The following is a 19580-nucleotide window of genomic DNA, read 5'->3' as shown; positions in this document are numbered from 1 at the left end:
TTACATCTATATAAATATTACTACTTATTTCATACAAACAGGAACATATATATATATATATATATATATATATATACATATATATATGTTTCTGAGGTTGTAAGGTTGTTTTAATATGATTCACTTTTAATATGCTGATTAAATAATAACCATATAGAAATAAATAAATATATATAACTAAAATAACACATATATACACACATATAAATATAATATATATATATATATATATATATATATATATATATATATATGTATAATGCTCAAATTAAGTATAAAAAAAAAAATTAAAAATTAATTCTGTTTAATTTACTACTTCTTATTTTATTTATTTTTTTTAAATGTTCTGTAGACATAAATATAAAAGAAAAAACAAAAAAAAAAAAAAAAAAAGGACAAGCTTATTCATACTATATTTAACAACAATTATAAATATTCTTATTATATTTAGACACATAAAATAATAACCGTTTCATCATATTTTCCTAGTACAAAATATAGGTACAAAAAAAAAAAAAAAAAAAAAAAAAATTATATGCATAAAAGTGCTTCCTTAAAAAAAGTAACAAAAAAAAAAAAAAAAAAAAAAAAAAGCCAAGACAAGACAAGTAGATTACAACATTTTAAAAAAAATAAGCTTAATTTATTTCTAATTAAACAAATAAAAGACAATCATATTATATATATGTAAAACAATTATAATGAATATGTAAAAACATCTTATGTAATAAAATTAATTAAGCAAAAAAAAAAAAAAAAAAAAAAAAATTATAATAAATATGTATATGTATATGCCAATGGTTATACTAAAACAAATAAATATATTTAAGTACAAAAAGAACAGAAAAAATTTTATCAAATAAACTTTATATATGTATTTATATATAATAATAATATGGTCATGTATTTAATATTTTTTTTTTGAACTTTCAAAAAAAAAAAAAAAAATATAATTTTCTTACTAACATATGTTCATGGTATATATACAAATATACTTATAGAGAAAAAAATAATAAAAGAAAATATTAGGAAGAAAATAATATATAAAGTTAATTGTAAAATATCATGTCTATATATTAAATAAAAAGCGTTATAATAAAATTATGAAGGTTAGAAAATATATAACAACAACAATATTACTACTAATAATAAAAATAACAGTAATAAGAATATAACCACAAACATAAAATTATAAAAAAAAAAAAAAAAAAAAAAAAAAAAAAAATAACATTATATTGTGTACATACAATAACATAAATAATTAGACATAATATACACACATATATTATATATATGTATATATATATATTTTTTTTTTCTACATAAGACATAATTTGATAATCTTAAGTAAAAAAAATTGACGATAAAAATAAAGTATATAAACATATATTAATTTATAGAAATAAATAAAAAAATATAAGAAGAAGAAAATATAAAGTGTATATCCTCCATTTTGACAATATAAAAATATTGTTGCAATTTTATATTTATTAATATTTTGAAACCTATATTCTTCAAGCCCTTTTAAATAAAATAAAATAAAATAAAATACGCTTTATAGGAAATAAGATGCATTTGTGTGCATAACAAACATACATAATATTAGATATAGTACAAATTAATACACTTTATAATAATAACCATTTTATGAACAAGTACTTCAATAATTATATATATATATATATATATCTATTTTTCTTTTAATTAACGTGATATCCTTAATAAATAATATAAGTTAATTATTCTTATTACACATAATAAAGAGATTATAAAATAAATTCTATGTATACACACATATATAATATATATTATATATATGTATATAATGACTAACATTATTGTAGGCATATTACAAATAAAAATATGTAACTTCTTTTATAGTAATTGTAAAATATAATGTGTCCCTTTATCATACATTGTCTTTTTTAAAATAAATCTTAGGAAATATTAATAAGAATCCAAGAAATTTTATAATATCTCTCTTCAATTTTATTTTTTAATATATATATATATAAATATATATTATGTATGCTTAATATTTCAATAGAATGAAGACCAAAATAATTAATAATTTAAAGACTCTAGTTAATAATGATATAAGGAATAATTTGAAAAATACGGATGATAAGAAAGAATTATCAATAAAATTATCCAATATTATTAAAAATCACATCAAAAGTATATTTACACCAAAAAAAAAAAAAAAAATATATATATAAAAGTAATTTCACCGTCCCCATATTTTTTTTATATTACATTATATGTATATATATATATTTCAGCCTTAACATCTAATGAATATAAAATTATTGTTGAAATTTTTCTTAATGATAATAAAGATCAAGGAGTAAAGTATAATAATAAATAAATAAATAAATATATATATATATATATATATATATATTTAGTCCATATATATTATTACAATCATATCAAAAAATATATTCACATATATATTCATATATTCTCTTCCTCCTATAAGTATTTCTACTAGATTGTTTTATAACAAACATACCGATTTTTTTTTTAAAGAAACACTAATTAATGTAAAATTAAAAAAACAGTAAAATTTTTAAAGATACATTACAAATATAGAGTAAACTCGAACCAAAATAGTGCATAATTATATACACACATATAATTATTTTATTAATTTTTATTTGTAGGACACCTCTTATTGTTTTATAGTCGTTTATTTAATACATATATAAATATTATTCACCTCCTAAAAAAAAAAAAAAAAAAAGGACGTCCTCATATATTTTAATATCTTTATATTATAATAATGTAATATATCTACGTCGACATTATTATTAATATGAAACTTCATGCAAAAAACATAAATCTCAAAAAAAAAAATAAGGTACTTCATTTTTTTTTTACATTTCCTTTTTTTAAGTATTGTAAAATTCATATGTACAATCTACATTGTTGCCAAAAAAAATAATGTATGCATTTTATTATATAATTAAAAAAAATTAAAGTATTCAAAAAAGTAAGATAATTTTCTTTAATCCTTTTTTTTTTTTTTTTTCTTATTTTATAAAGAACACAAATTTATTCTCATATAAAATTTATAAAAAAAGCAATATATATATATATATATATATATATATATATAATATCAAGTGAATCAGATATTTCTAAAAGTATTGACCTTTTGTTGTTCATGAATATTATATGTAAATTAAATTTTTTTTCCTTCAATATATATATATATATATATATATATTATGTAAATATTATTTATTCATCCTTTCATTGTATTCTCTTAATCTTAATTTTTTTTTTTTTTTTTGTTCCTTGTTTTTTCTGTGCTTGTAATTTCATATGAGAAAATGGAATACTTTATAATTTTGTATACACAAAAGGGAAGAAAAAAATTACAATTAAAATATATAAATATATATATATATATATATATATATATTATTTGAACCACTATTATTCATATATATATGAATAGATATTTTAAATTATTATGAATGCATGCTTATATATAAAAGAGCATTTAACAATTTAAAAAAAAAAAAAAAAAAAAATATAAAATGTGAATATATATATATATTACATGTATAAAATACATATAAATTTTATATTGTAAGGTCTACAGAAGTATAATTTTATAAAACGAAAAACAGCCACAATCATAATATTTCACAAATGAATTATGAATATGTAGATGAACATTAAAAAAAAAAAAAAAAAAAAAAAAAAACTATATTCGAAAAAATAAATGACTTCATTAAAAACTTTATAATGCTCATACATAAATTTGTTCATAAGCATGTAGGTGTAAAAATATAATATACACAAAATGAGGGGGAGGAAAAAAAAGGAAAAAATATTTAAATAATATTTATATTAACATTAAAATATGTAATAATAATATTTATTATATATATATATATATTATTTATTTTATTTGTTTTTATTTTTTTGTGGATTCTCTTGCATGTAACATCATTGATATTTGAAGTGAAAAAAAAAAAAAAAAAATAAAAAGGGATCAATAAAAAATCGCTAAAAAAAACATATAATTAAGTACAAAAATTAATATATTATTAAACAATGGAAGTTATTACATATATTTCATAATGTATAACACCAAAATGATATATGCGTATATCTATATGTGTTTATAAATATAAACAAATATATATATATATATATATATATATATATATATAATTTGATATGTTAATTCGTACATTTATTTTTTTTTCCCATTAAATATTTTCTCTACATTATTATTGTTTATTAATTTCTTTAATTAAATATTTTATGTGGACACAAAAATTACATGCAATGAATTAAATAAAGTATATATATATATATATATTTTTTTTATTTTTCTTTTTTTGATAACCCTATGCTAGATTTAACCTAAATAAATAATTAATAAAAATTAATGCACCTGCATATGAATATTAACATTTTATTTTTTATGCTATTTTATTTTAATATGCCTCTTTGTTTTTATTCTCTTACATATATGGATACATTATTTAATATAATATATAAATAATAAAATATATTATATATATAAATACACAAATGTTGATATTTTTATAACTGACCTAGTGTAATATTAAAAGCTACACTCCTATATTTATTTAATAATATGAGATTCATACTGTAAATTTATCGTAACAAAAAAATAAAAAAAATCATATATAAATATAAATTGATACTTTTTTTTTTTCTTTTTTTTTTTTTTTCTCTTTCTCTATATATAGTATTTCTTTTAATATATATACAATTATATTCATATAATTTTTAAGATTTTATTTTTTAATGAGGAACATATTGAATTTTCTTTTTTCTTCTTTTTTTTTTATTATATCCTTTTTATAATATTTTGTAGCTTTTATCGTACCATTTTTTCTTTTCCCTCATATGCCACATACTTTTTTATATACACATCCAAAATAAAAAAAATAAAAATAGACTACATATAAATAATATATAAATATATATATATATATATATATATATGTGTATATTTATTTATATTGTAAAATTCTATTAAATATTAAATAAGTTTTATTTAAGTTGTAAAGATTCATATAGATGTCATTTCATTACAAATATGTTGTATTTTTTATATCTACATTTTAGAACAAATAAAAATTTTGCAAAAAAGGAAAAAAAAGTATATGATATATATAATATTAATTTTATATAACCAGCAAAATATATTTTCATATTCATTATATGCTTATATATATATTTATATTTACATTTATATTTATATAGTCTTTATACATTACCTTAAATTTTTTTTTTTTTTTTTTTATAAAATATTAATATTATCTTAAGATAATCATATACATATATACATATATATATATATACAAGAATTCATATGAACTTATAAATTGTAGGATACACAAAATACAAAAAAAAAAAATAAATAGAATGATCTATTTATCTTGAAAATGTGCTTATATATAATATTATCAAAAAAATTTTAAAGAATAATAAATAAAAAAATATAGAATATATATATCTTTATATTTATATCTATATATATTGTTTTATCATTTTTATATTGTGTTACATATTTTAGTTGACAACCTTTTTTGTTGGTGCATAATTTTTTTTTCTTTTTTCTTTTTTCTTTACCCCTCCCAATTGTCCTATCCAAAAATTGACATTCAGAGTTATAGAAAAAAAATATACAATTATTTTCAATATATTCTTTTTTTTTTTTTTTTTTTTTTTTTTTAATTTAAAAAGAAGAAATTATTAAAAATAAAGAAAAAATGAGAAAAGGGAAACCAAGACATGTGCCTATGTTTTTAAGAAGCGAAAATAAAAGAATATTTTTTAGCTTTTTTTCTTATTTCATGCCAAAGAATGATTTGAATTTTATTTTTGAGCATTTCGATATCGGATTAATCGTACTAACTAAAATACATAATATACGAAAAAAGTATGAAGAGGAAAGAAATAATATGAAAAATGAAGAAGATAAATCCGATGGAGATGATATGAAAATATTTGATGAAAAATTAAAGAACTTTTTTTTAAATTATAAAATTAATCCTAACATTGAAGAATCTAATGATACCAAAATTTCTAAAAAGGAAAAGAACAATAATAATAAAAAAAAAAAAAGAAACTATCCATTAAATAATGAATGTAAACAAAATAATGTAAATAAAAAGGTTATGAATAAATCAAATTCATGTCCATTAAATAAAAAAAATGAAAAAAAACAAGACATTATAGATGACAAAAAAAAAAATAAATTACACGATATGAATAATGAAAGGGATTGTAATATAAATAAAGAAATAAATAATGACATTCAAAAAATGTACATGTATAATAATGAACAAGGGAAAACACATAATTTGGATATACAATCTTATATGCCATATGATCAACAAAAAGGAAAGGAAAACCAAGAACCATCCTTATATAAATGTGACGAAATATTAAAAATGAACAGTACAACGGAGGATCGAAATAAAAAGGAGGACGTATCAAAAGGAAAAAAAAAAAAAATTAATAATACACCACAAAGTTATAATACACCACAAAGTTATAATACACCACAAAGTTATAATACACCACAAAGTTATAACACAACACAAAATTATAATACAACACAAAATTATAATACAACACAAAATTGTAATACAACACAAAATTATAATACAACACAAAATTATAATACAACACAACATAATAATAATATTAATGAAAATAATGATGATGATAAAATAATTATAGATGAAGAGAATTGTTTGAATACTATTAAACATAATGAAAGAGAAATGAATAATAATATCCAAAAAACTAAATCCTGTGAAGATAATCAATATTTAATAAATTATAATGGTAATAATGAAATGTCCTACAACCATAAACATTTAACCTTATTAGATAATAAAAATGAAGAACAGGAAAATGCTTTTATTCTAAATAATATGAATAAAACAAAAAATGGAATTAATATAAAAGAAAACATTGAACATATTAAAGATAACAAAAAGGATGAAATAAAAATAGAAAGAGAAACAGATGATATATACATTTCTATGAAAAAAAAAAACGAAACATATAAAAAATTTAGCAAAAGAATGAATAGAAGAAAAATTAGTGAACTTGTAAATTATCATGATGATTATTGTTTTTATATTACAGATTTATGTAAAAAAGGTACTATGTTATCATTAAAAAAAAATGAATTATTTAATCAAAAAAATGATAAAATCAATATCCTATCATCTGTAAAATATTTTAATAAACCTATACAATTTAATCAAATAAATTGGAATTTAAATAATTTGTGTACAATAAATAATATTTATACAAAGTTATATGATGAACATATAAATGACAAAATTAATACAACACCAAACATGCAAACTATTATAAAGGAAAAATATTCACAAACATCATCTGTCATATTAGGAAATGAACAAATACAAAATGGTTATCAGACTAGTAACCTTAATATTAATAGTAATGACATAAGGATTATTAATCATAATAAGAATGATGACATAAGTATTAATCATAATAATAATAATGACATAAGTATTAATCATAATAATAATAATGACATAAGTATTAATCATAATAATAATAATGACATAAGTATTAATCATAATAATAATAATGACATAAGTATTATTAATCATAACAATAATAATGACATAAGTATTAATCATAATAATAATAACAATAATTATTATTTTATGAATAATTATATGCATAATAATATCAACAATAATTATTACTGCTATTATATGAATAACACCAACCATGTTAATAATTACTATAATAATATTTATATACAAAATAATCATGACCAAAATAATGCACCCATTTTACAACCGATAAACAATCATCTAGCTCATATTAATGATTTATGTTATATTCACTCAGAAAAAAATGAATATACAAAAATATCAAAAAATCATCAAATGAACAATATAAATCCTCAACAATCAAATGGAAAAAATCAAAACGATATATCAAATAATATAAACAAGAATGATGAATATTACAATCTGAACGAGCAGAAAATATTATGTGATAAAAATAAATCATATATAAAATGTGATATACCTCAAAAATGTGATAATACACAAGATGATGAAAATTCTGAACAGAATCAAAATTATATAACCAACCCATCAAATGGACATTATAAAATAAAAGAGCAAATGAATTATGTACAACATATCCCAGATTATGAACATGACAATACAACTAACGAAATGATAAATACACAAAATTATACAAATATAAATTTGGATCCATATATAATGAATAATCAAAATGATAATAATGTTTATTTAAATCAAAATTATTTCGATACAGAAAAAAAAAACAAAGAGGAGGATATTAATATAACTGAAGCGAATACACATTATAATAATGTACATATATACCAAAATAATAGTAATCATATGAACAAAATGATAAATCTAAATAATAATACTAATAGTAAGAGTACACAAGATTATGACCTTTATCATAATAATATGGAAAATTTTAATAACACAAACTATAATATCATGAAAGAAAAAATACATATAAATGATGACACTTCATCAGTTATAAATAATTCAAGTATAAATTCACAAAATAATTTGTGTAATAATAAGAAGACAAATAATGATTATCAAAATAGAAATATAAAAAATGATAATTCTATCCCTGACAGTAGCATAAATATGAATGAATTGAAAAATAATATTCAAATGAATGATTATTATGCTTCTAATATTTACAATAATAATAATAATAATAATAATAATAACTTTATCATTTCTAATAATATTATTAGTAATTATAATAATTATATGAATGAAAGTAATGTATATCCACAAATAAATAGTAATAATTATATCCCGTATATAGACCCACATCTTAACAACGAACCTTATAAACACACAATTAATAATCAACTAAACAAAAATTGTATAAACAATAATATATCTATGGATGATAATGTATATGATAGTAACACTATTTCTATACATATAAGTGTAAACGATAATGAATATAACAATTCTAATTTTACAAATGATATGTATAATAATAATAATAATAATAATAATAATAATAATAATTGTAACAATAGTAGTAATAGCAATAGCAATAGTAATCAGGTGTGCTTATATATGCCTAACCACGAATTATACAATTCCAACTACAATATTACTCAACACATGCCTTCATCTAATGACGTTCCCAAAATACAAAAACATATAGCTAATAATATTATAATGAATGGTCATAAGGAAGAACATATTATTGAAAAAAAATCAAAAGAAGAAACAAATAAAACAAATGAACAAGTTTATAGGTCTATAAACCAAAATAATACACTTATTTTGAAAGAAAACGAAATAGATGAAAATGACATAAACACATTAAATCAAAACCTTAATATTAAAAATGATATGAACAATATGGATAACATTATCAATCTGAAAAATTTAAATAATATAAATAATATATACACACCTTATCAAAATAATATATTGAAAAATAATGAAATCCAATTTCTAAATAATAATAAAGAAGTGATAACAAAACATGCATATACACATTCCTCAAATGAAATAAACATAAACGTATATAAAAATATAGATACACAAATAAATATAAGAAAAAATGAAAATAATAATGATATAATTATTAACAAAGAACAAAAAGATATATCAACAAATAATGAACAAAACCAAACATATAATTATATTACCAGTTCTGTTAAAAATGAATATAGCATATTAGATAATTCTCCAACAGATAAAAATTATAAAAAAAATTTAAATTTAAATATATCTTCATCTTATAATACAAATGATCATATAAATAATTATCACGATGATATTGATAAGACAAACAAAGATAATAAATATGAAGAAGAAAAACATAAAGATATAAACATATATATAAATAATATTAATTCAAATGGTAACAAGAACCATAATTTTATTAATTCATATTTTGACCTAAATGAAAACGAAAAAAAAAAAAAAATTAATATATTTTATCATGATAATAAATCTTTAAAAAATATATCAAATGAAGAATTAACAAATACAAATCCATATAAATGTATAAATAATACTATAGATAATAATAATGATCATAAAAATGGTTATATAGAATTAAATGAAATTAACAATTCCATTATGAATAATGATGAGAAAATAATTACAGCATATTTAAATAATCGTGTTGTACAAAATGGTCTGTCACATGATATTCTGAATGAGGACGTTTCTATAAATACACACAGTAATAAAGAAAATAAAAATGATAACCATAATAATAATAGTAATAATAGTAATAATAGTAGTCGTAGCAATAATCATAATAATAATAATAATAGTAATAACAATTATGCAAATTCATATAACGTGAAAAATGATTTACAAATAAATAATAACAACTATTCTTACATCAAAAACGAAAAAAATGTGCACCAGACATTTAATGAAAATAATATTTTATATAAGCATTATTCAAACCATGTTCATAATTATATCACAAAAAATACAATACAAGAACAAAAGAATATTCATTCAGACAATAAATATGAAACATGTTCCTTACCTGAAAAAAAAAATATATATGAACCAAATTCACAAAATTCACCAAATTCACAAAAATTACCAAATTCACAAAATTTATCAAATTCACAAAATTTACCAAATTCACCAAATTTACCAAATTCACAAAATTTACCAAATTCACCAAATTTACCAAATTGTTTTACATATGTAAATAACCAAACAGATATTTTAATATCTAATCTAGTAGTACAAGAACAAAAATTAAATGATCAAAAAAAAGAAATGAGATCTAATAATAATATTAACAATACGAAATGGAATAATGCATATAACAATGAAGTACAACATGTAAATAATAATATAGTAAATGAAGAAATAAATATTTTACCGTATCCTTCAAAAAATGAAAATAATTTAAATGAACATAATAGTAATATATATCATGATAAAAATAATCAACATGATATAAGAACATATTACAATGATTCAACTAAAATTACAAACAAATTACACATAGAAAGTGGAAACAATAAATTAACAAATGATGCAATTCATACAAATAATGAATATACAATAAATTCCAGATATCCAATATGTCAAAATTATTCTGCTATTACTGCCCCAGAAAAAATGAACTGTCCTCAAATGATGGCAAATCATAATTTTAATAACATTCCTGAATATGTGATTCAAAATAATCATGTTAACGTCGATGGTAATAATAAAAATGATCCTATAGATAACAATAATAATAATGATAATGATAATATAGAAATATTTAATATTCAACAAACAAAACAAATAAAGTACAATAACAACACAACAGACACAAATAATAATAGTTTAATACATAATGTGGAAAATAATTATAATACAGATGGTTTAGATATTTCAAATATTTCATATAATAATTACACTAATAATAATATGTATAATCTTAATAATGATAATATTAATAATAATTATATGCCACAAAATTATTACCACATAAATTATAATAATATTGCGACTTCTGAAAATAACCAACTAATCCAAATAAACAATTATAATATAAACACCAATATCAATGATATAAATATAAACACACATGTTAACTCATACAAGGAAAATGACAAAAAAAACATCCTTTATAATAATAATATAAATAACATGAATAATGATAACATAAATCATGATCATTATAAATACATATGTAATAGTAATAGTAATAATAATAATAATAATAATAATAATAATAATAACAATAATAATAATGATCATTATTATTATTATAATTGTTGTAGGAACGAAGAATATAAATATAACGATAATAATTATATTAATATTCAAAACAAGAAGAATAATATAGTAAATGATAACACGTCTAATATTATTAAATCACAATATAATAATACGAATAAGAACATGATATTAGAACAACATAATATAAATATGAATGAAGATAATTATAACCAAATTAATAGTAATTTATGCCTCTTAAAAAACGATTCAATTAGTACCTGTTGTGATAATATAAATAATAATAATAATAATAATAATAATAAATATAGTAACAATGAAATAAACTCAAATGAATACTTATATTACAAATTTGATGAGCAATATGATAAAAAAAATAATGTGTCTGCAATGTGTGATAATATAAAAAATAAACAACATTATAATAATTATGTAGCATATAATACAAATGGCAGTTATGAAAATATGAGTAATTTCTCTTCAAACAATGTCTATGTCAATAATAAATGCCCTTCATATAATAATAACAATATGAATAATATGAATAATATGAATAATAATAATTGCTATAATTATCATGGTTACAATGTAATGAATACGAAATATAACAAGGCAGGAAATAAATTCTCTTCTGTACAAATCGATACACAAATGGATAATCCTATTCATGTAGATAAAAATAAAAATGATGATATTTTAGAAAGGAACATTAAGGGAAGCATAATTAATAATAATAATGATAGTAATGATGACAATAATAATGATGATAATAATAATGATAATAATAATAATGATAATGCTAGTAATAATAATAATGATACAAATAATATAAATTATTTAATGAACATAAAGAATACAAACAATTTTGATAGTACAAACAATTTTGATAGTACAAACAATTTTGATAGTACAAACAATTTTGACAGTACAAACAATTTTGACAGTACAAACAATTTTAACAATAGAAACAATTTTAACAATAGAAACAATTTTAACAATAGAAACAATTTTGAACATATCAACAATATTAATAAGATACATCATATTGATAATGAAAATAATTTATGCAGAGAAGACGAAAATAACCATAATACCATTTTAACAAATGTAAAAAACACAACGAACAAAGAGTACATTAACATTTGTACTGATCATTTAAATTTACTAAAAAATTATAATTTAAATAATTATATCAATTTATTAAAAATTAATAAGTTAAATGATTATTACTATAACTCAATTATTAATAAAAGCCAGGATGGAACTTGTAATACATTTTTACAGAACTCATTAAATAATCAATCAAATATAATTCAAAATAATAATATATATGAAAATAATCAAAGGATACAGTTATATAATTATCCATCCTTTGAAACATATAACAATAATATTATTAATACATGGAATCAAAAAAACACAAATAATTCATATAATAGTTATATACCTTTGTCAAATGTTCAATGTAATTGGAAAAATCATATTTTCAATGTAACACAAAATAATGCTCATATAAATGATAATAAGGAATATAATTATCAGAAATATCCATATGTATATAATAATCAAATTTTAAGTATCAATCATGGAAAAAAGGAAACTAACACACTTAATTACCTTAATTGTACAGGGGAAAATGAAATAACATATTTGAATGATCTTAATTCCAATGAGCAAAATTATAATGACCACAATAAAAATAATAATCCTTATAATCATGATCATAATATTATATATAATGATGTCTATAATCATATGAATCCATCATATATATATAATAATATATGTACACCCACCAATTTTATACAAGATTTAATAAAAACTAACAAAATAAATAATAATTCCAATTACCTAAATATATTCAATAATATGATACATTTACAAAATATGCATAACGAAAATAATCATTTATTCAAAAAAGAAAAGTGTGATCAAGCGAAACCATATAGTAATACTGATGTGCTATGCACATTAAAAAATAATAATCTTAATGAAAATAAAAATGTCAATATTATAAACACAATTCCACATACATTAAATAACTATTATAATTTTCATATTTTATTAAATATATTAAGAAGAAAACAATTATACCACAATTCATTTAATCAACTTATTTCAAAAATGACAAAAAATTATAATATTAATGCTAATAATAATAATAATAATGACAATAGTAACCTTAATAATAATAATAATAATGTAAGATATAATAAAAGAAATTATTCAATATCTTCAGTTGGTTTTAGTAACAGAAGCAAAAGGTAAAAATAAATAAATTAATAAATATATGTCATAATATATACATATATATATATATATTTATTTATTTATTTATAGATGGACAATTTGCCCTTCTTATATATGTTGCAACAGTGCCCTATGCAGATTTAAACTAACATGTAACTTCAAATTTTTGCAATTTAATCAAGCCTACAATACTTTTAATATACCCTATGCAATATATAATTGTTACAAAAACATTATGAATAATTATCATTACTTCACATCTACCTTGTGTCCACAACAAACATACTTATCCAAACACTCAGCACAGGTACGTTCCATTATACATACATACATATATATATATATATATATATATATTTATATATATTCACTCCCTTTTCTGTGTTAATTTGATGATTTTAATTTTTTCATTTTTTTCTCTTCTTTTTTTCTCCTAGGAACATGAAACAATTTTTAATGTCTATTGGCACTTACTAAATAATGAAAAATATAAGTACATACAAAATATAATTTTATTTTTAGACAGTAATTTATATACCAGGGCTGTATGGCTATTAAAAAAGGGATACAATATGAATGATATAGAAGTACAAAAAGCTGAGAAAAAATTAATAAAATTAATGCTACTAGTATTTAAATTTACATATGATTATAAAAATGATAATAATAAATATGAATACATAAAATCATTTTTATATTCCCTCAGAAATAATCATATCAATTTTGAAATAATGAATCGCTTTTTATTTTATTGATTATATATTTATTTATTTATTATCTTATTTATTATATTTATTATTATTATTATTATTATTATTTTCTTCTTTTTTCATCATATAAAATCATAAATATATATATATATATTTATATACATAATATGTAAAACTTAAATTCTCCTATAATTCTTAATGAAAATTAAATTTACAAATTATATCCATCATTTTATAAATTCCCTCGTAACATTTGTGAAAGAAAAATAAATGATCACATGTATTTTTAAATTATTTTTATCCTTGTATAATTCTAAGACATAATATATCTAATCATTGTCCTATAAAAACATTGTGTTCAATATATTATATATATATATATATATATATATATATATATATAATAGGATAGGCTATATATTAAAAGACACCACATCTATATATTCTTATTATTCCAATTTCATTTTCCATTTCTTCCAATAACTATCTTAATTTTATGTGATAATAATTTAATCATTAAATTTATTTTAATTATTTTTTCTTTTTATTCTTCAAAATTTATATATTTCAGAATAAATTTATGAACATGAAAAAACAAAATTAATTAAAAAATTGGTAAACATACTTATATTAAATAAATATATATAAAAACAAAAAAAATTATATATATATATATATATATATATATAGTGGTAATAATTATAAAATGGGTTAAATTTATTTAATCAATAAAAAACTAGCTAAAAAAAGTTGTAATAAGCAAATAGGAAAAAATGAAATAAGTAACCTGTTACTTTTTATAAACCTTGCTAAAATTAAAATACAATCTTGAAAAAAAAAAAAAAAAAAAAAAAAAAAAAACAAATTTGACAATTATATATATAATATATATATAGTTATTTATTTATTTATTTATTATTTTTTGTCTTACTGTAGGATGACCAAACTATTGATAACAAGCAAAATAATAAGCGTAAAACATGTGTTGAGATAAATAAATTAAGGAACGAAGAAAGTATCAAAGGAAATAATGAATAACTAATAATGCATAAAGACTGAAAAAATGGTCTACAAAAAAAAAAAAAAAAAAAATTAATATATATATTATTCAAGCAAATATATTATATATATACCATGTACCACTACCCAATATAACCACTACAAATTTTATTTTCATTTAAAATTCCAAATAAAAAGTATATCAATAATTCTTGTTCTTACATATTTATATGCAATAAAGACAAATTTAAGGATACTAAAATATGACCAATAAAAAAGAAAACAAAAAAATAACCAAAGGTATTCTTCTTATCAACAATTTCATTATCCAAAAATATACAACTAAAAAAAAAAAGGAATAAACAAAAAAGAAACAAAATATATAAATTATATTATAATATTTATCAATATTTTTCATATATATGGGGGCAAATAAAAATAAATTAAGATATATTTTTCCTTACATTGATAAGGTTATATATACTATAAAAGATCCCCATAAATCCCCTTGACAAAAAAAAAAAAAAAATATACATATATATATATATATATATATATATATTTACTATCATTACAAAATGTTTGAACACTTTTTTCTTATATTCCTATATTACATTTTTTTATTGTATTTTCGTCATCATATTGATGAAAACATACATATAAGATTTTTTTATAAATGCTCTTTGCGTCTCTTATCTGTGATCAAAATATATTGAAAAAAAAAAAAAAAATTATAATAATAATAAAACAAATACAAGTTCATATGCATACACAAACATATGCTTATGTTTCTTTTTTTATTTCAATGTTCAAACCACAGTGTCTTTCACTGGTTCATCCATGGTAAATTCATAATTTGTTAAAGGTACTAAAAAAAAAATTATAATTTTATTTATTTATTAAGGAAAAAATTCATTGCATTTTAAAAACGAAATAAAATCCTTTTAATGAATATCTTATTTTATTTGTTACCGTTTCTTGTCATATTCCCTATTTTTCTGTTTATATTGAAATTATCTCTTAAAAGGAATATAATATATATATATATATATATATATTATTACTATTATTTTATTATATATAAATTTTATTTTATGAATTCTTTTATTATTTATCATATTACTATTTTTAAAAAAGTAGGCTACATAATATATAATATAAACATTTTAAATATATTATACATTAGTTATGCCATCATAATTCTTTTTTTCTTTTTTTTTTTTTCTTTTTTTCTTTTTTTCTTTTTTTTTTGGCAAGTTTATTTTTTTTTGGCCTTATATTGACTTAAATATCACGCATACCTTTATTTATAATAATTTTTTTTTTTTTTTTTTTTTTTTGTTTACTTAAAATGATCTTAAGCAAATATATAACAATATTCTTAAGAAATAAAAATAAACAAATATGTTATATATAATATTATATTAGTGTCATATAAAATTGTACTTTTTTTTTTTTCTTTTTTTTTTTTTTTTTTAAATTACATTATTTTAACATTATTCTTCTTCATATTTTACGAGAACATTTAAATATTTATATGACAAATGTATTTTTACTACTTTTACATATATGTACTTTATTTTATTTCATTTTTTTTTTTTTGAACTTATATGAAGATTATTGGAATAATATAATTAATATATAGATATAAATATATATATATATATATATATATATATATATTTTTTAATCGTTAATTAAGATTATAATTTCGAATTTTTCTTTTATTTCGTCTTAATGAGAAATGATAATATAATAGCAGATTTTTTTTTCATTTTGCAAAAAAAAAGATTAAAATGTTTATTTAAATTTTGATAGGTAAATAATAACAAATGTTTATATTCGCTCATATCATTTTTATAAAACATATATTTACATATATAATATATGACCTTTCGTAATACTTACGAATAAATACTAAGTAATTTTTTTTTTTTTTTTTTTTTATTATTTAAAATAAAAATATAGGTGTATTATTTTTATGTTCCCTATTTCTTATGAAAATATATATATATATATATATATATATATATATATATATAAACACATGAATTATATTGAAAAAGTATACTTAATTAAATATTCTTATGCCTTAATTTTTTATTTTTATTTTTATTTTTATTTTTTTAAAATTATTTAAATACTAGACATGAAAATATCATTATGTATTTATTCATATTTTCATTTTAATGTTTTGTTCCCTTCCAATAAAAAATGCACACATTGAAAATATTGAAGTGGACAACAAATAGCTGTAATATAAATATATTATTTTGCAAAAAAATAAAAAAAAAAACTGAGCATCTTTCAACTTTTTTTTTTTAAAAGTACCTTATAAAAAATAAAAAATTAAAATTCCAAATAAATCCATTTTCTAAAGTAACGTTATGTAGAAATGGAATAAAATAAAAATATAAAAATAAGGGAATACAAAAAAGGATCAAATTTTTGTTTTTCTTCACATATATATAAAGTGAAATATTATTCAATAGTAAGTATACACACATATATATATATAAATATATATATATCTATATATATATATATATTTATTTATTTTTATTTTCCTTTTTATTTTTCTTTTGAGCTAAAAATGATCTTGTCCTATAAATAAATAGTAATTCATATAACGCATCTCGGTTATCTAAAAAAAAAAAAAAAAAAAAAAAAAAAAATTATAAAATAAATATGAACTTGATCTATTTTCAGAATATAGATGAATAATGGTAAAATATACTAACAATAAAGATCATATTTTTTATTTCTTTTTATTTCCTTCTTTTTTCTTATTATTCTCACGCAACTGTATATACACATATTATATAAAATATATATATATATATATATATATATATATTATTTAAAAGAAAAAAATAAATATGTGTAAAAATACGTGTATCAATAAATAAAAATAAAAGAATAAATTATAAAAAAAGTAAAATTAAGAAAAACAAAATAAAAAAATAAAAATATAAAAATATAAAAAAATAAAAAAATAAAAGAACAAAAAAATAAAAAATAAAAAAATAAAAAATAAAAAAATAAAAGAACAAAAAAATAAAAGAATAAAAAAATAAAAAAATAAAACAACATGGTATAATATATAAAAATTATAGATATAAATGAAAATATATAATTCATTATTCTTTTATATTTTCTAATTTTTTCTTCTAATACTTTTTATTTGCAAAAATAAAAAATTTTCTTTATTCTAATATCATTCAGACAATAATTTTTTTAAGAATAATTTTTTTTTTTTTCTTTTTCTTTGCCTCTTTATACAATATCGCTTATGTTGTATTGTTTTTACAAAGTTCTTATATAAAATATAAGAATACGTTAACTGTACGATTATACATATATATATATATATATATATATATATATATATATTCCTTCTTATATAAGTAAAATTACATGTCTAAATGTTTATACATATACATAATATTTAAATATTATTATATATATACTTACATATAAATCTTCCATGGATATATTCACTTATCCTTCTCGTCTATAAAATAAAAAATATTAAAATGTTTACCAATAAAAATATATACATGTGAATGTATACATATATCTATATATGTGTAAATGTATACACATACATACATATATATACATGTGAATGTATACATGTATCTATATAAGTATAAATGTATAAATATACTTACATAAGTCTATGTTTTCACATATATTTATATAAGTGTAAATGTATAGATATATATAATATATATATATATACAATACATACATGTGAATGTATAGATACATACAGGAAAAATTACGTCCGTTTTGATTATTATTATTTTATTTATTTTATTTTTTT

At 17.6% G+C, this 19580-nt stretch overlaps 3 protein-coding genes across 3 annotated transcripts; 2 read left to right on the top strand and 1 right to left on the bottom strand.

Moving 5' to 3' along the window:
* Positions 1-2048: 2048 nt before the first annotated feature.
* On the top strand, positions 2049-2711 carry PF3D7_1147100 (dynein light chain, putative; the record flags this gene model as incomplete). The annotated part of the gene is made up of 4 exons (XM_002585399.1): positions 2049-2178; positions 2283-2352; positions 2483-2546; positions 2667-2711. The coding sequence occupies 4 exons, from the start codon at positions 2049-2051 to the stop codon at positions 2709-2711; spliced, it is 309 nt and encodes a 102-aa protein (XP_002585445.1).
* A 3057-nt stretch (positions 2712-5768) lies between these two features.
* Positions 5769-14797, top strand: PF3D7_1147000 (sporozoite and liver stage asparagine-rich protein; the record flags this gene model as incomplete). Its single annotated transcript, XM_001348111.1, has 3 exons — positions 5769-14056; positions 14133-14349; positions 14480-14797. 3 exons carry the CDS (start codon positions 5769-5771, stop codon positions 14795-14797), a joined length of 8823 nt encoding a protein of 2940 aa, XP_001348147.1.
* Positions 14798-15469: 672 nt separating this feature from the next.
* On the bottom strand, positions 15470-16736 carry PF3D7_1146900 (protein YIPF6, putative; the record flags this gene model as incomplete). Its single annotated transcript, XM_002585398.1, has 7 exons — positions 15470-15579; positions 15684-15820; positions 15974-16093; positions 16216-16258; positions 16366-16447; positions 16567-16619; positions 16724-16736. The coding sequence occupies 7 exons, from the start codon at positions 16734-16736 to the stop codon at positions 15470-15472; spliced, it is 558 nt and encodes a 185-aa protein (XP_002585444.1).
* Positions 16737-19580: the final 2844 nt, after the last annotated feature.

Source organism: Plasmodium falciparum (genome assembly GCF_000002765.6).
Source record: "Plasmodium falciparum 3D7 genome assembly, chromosome: 11".
In the NCBI taxonomy this organism is placed as follows: domain Eukaryota; phylum Apicomplexa; class Aconoidasida; order Haemosporida; family Plasmodiidae; genus Plasmodium; species Plasmodium falciparum.
Note: the sequence above shows the minus strand (reverse complement) of the source record. Positions and strands in the feature narration are given on the sequence as shown.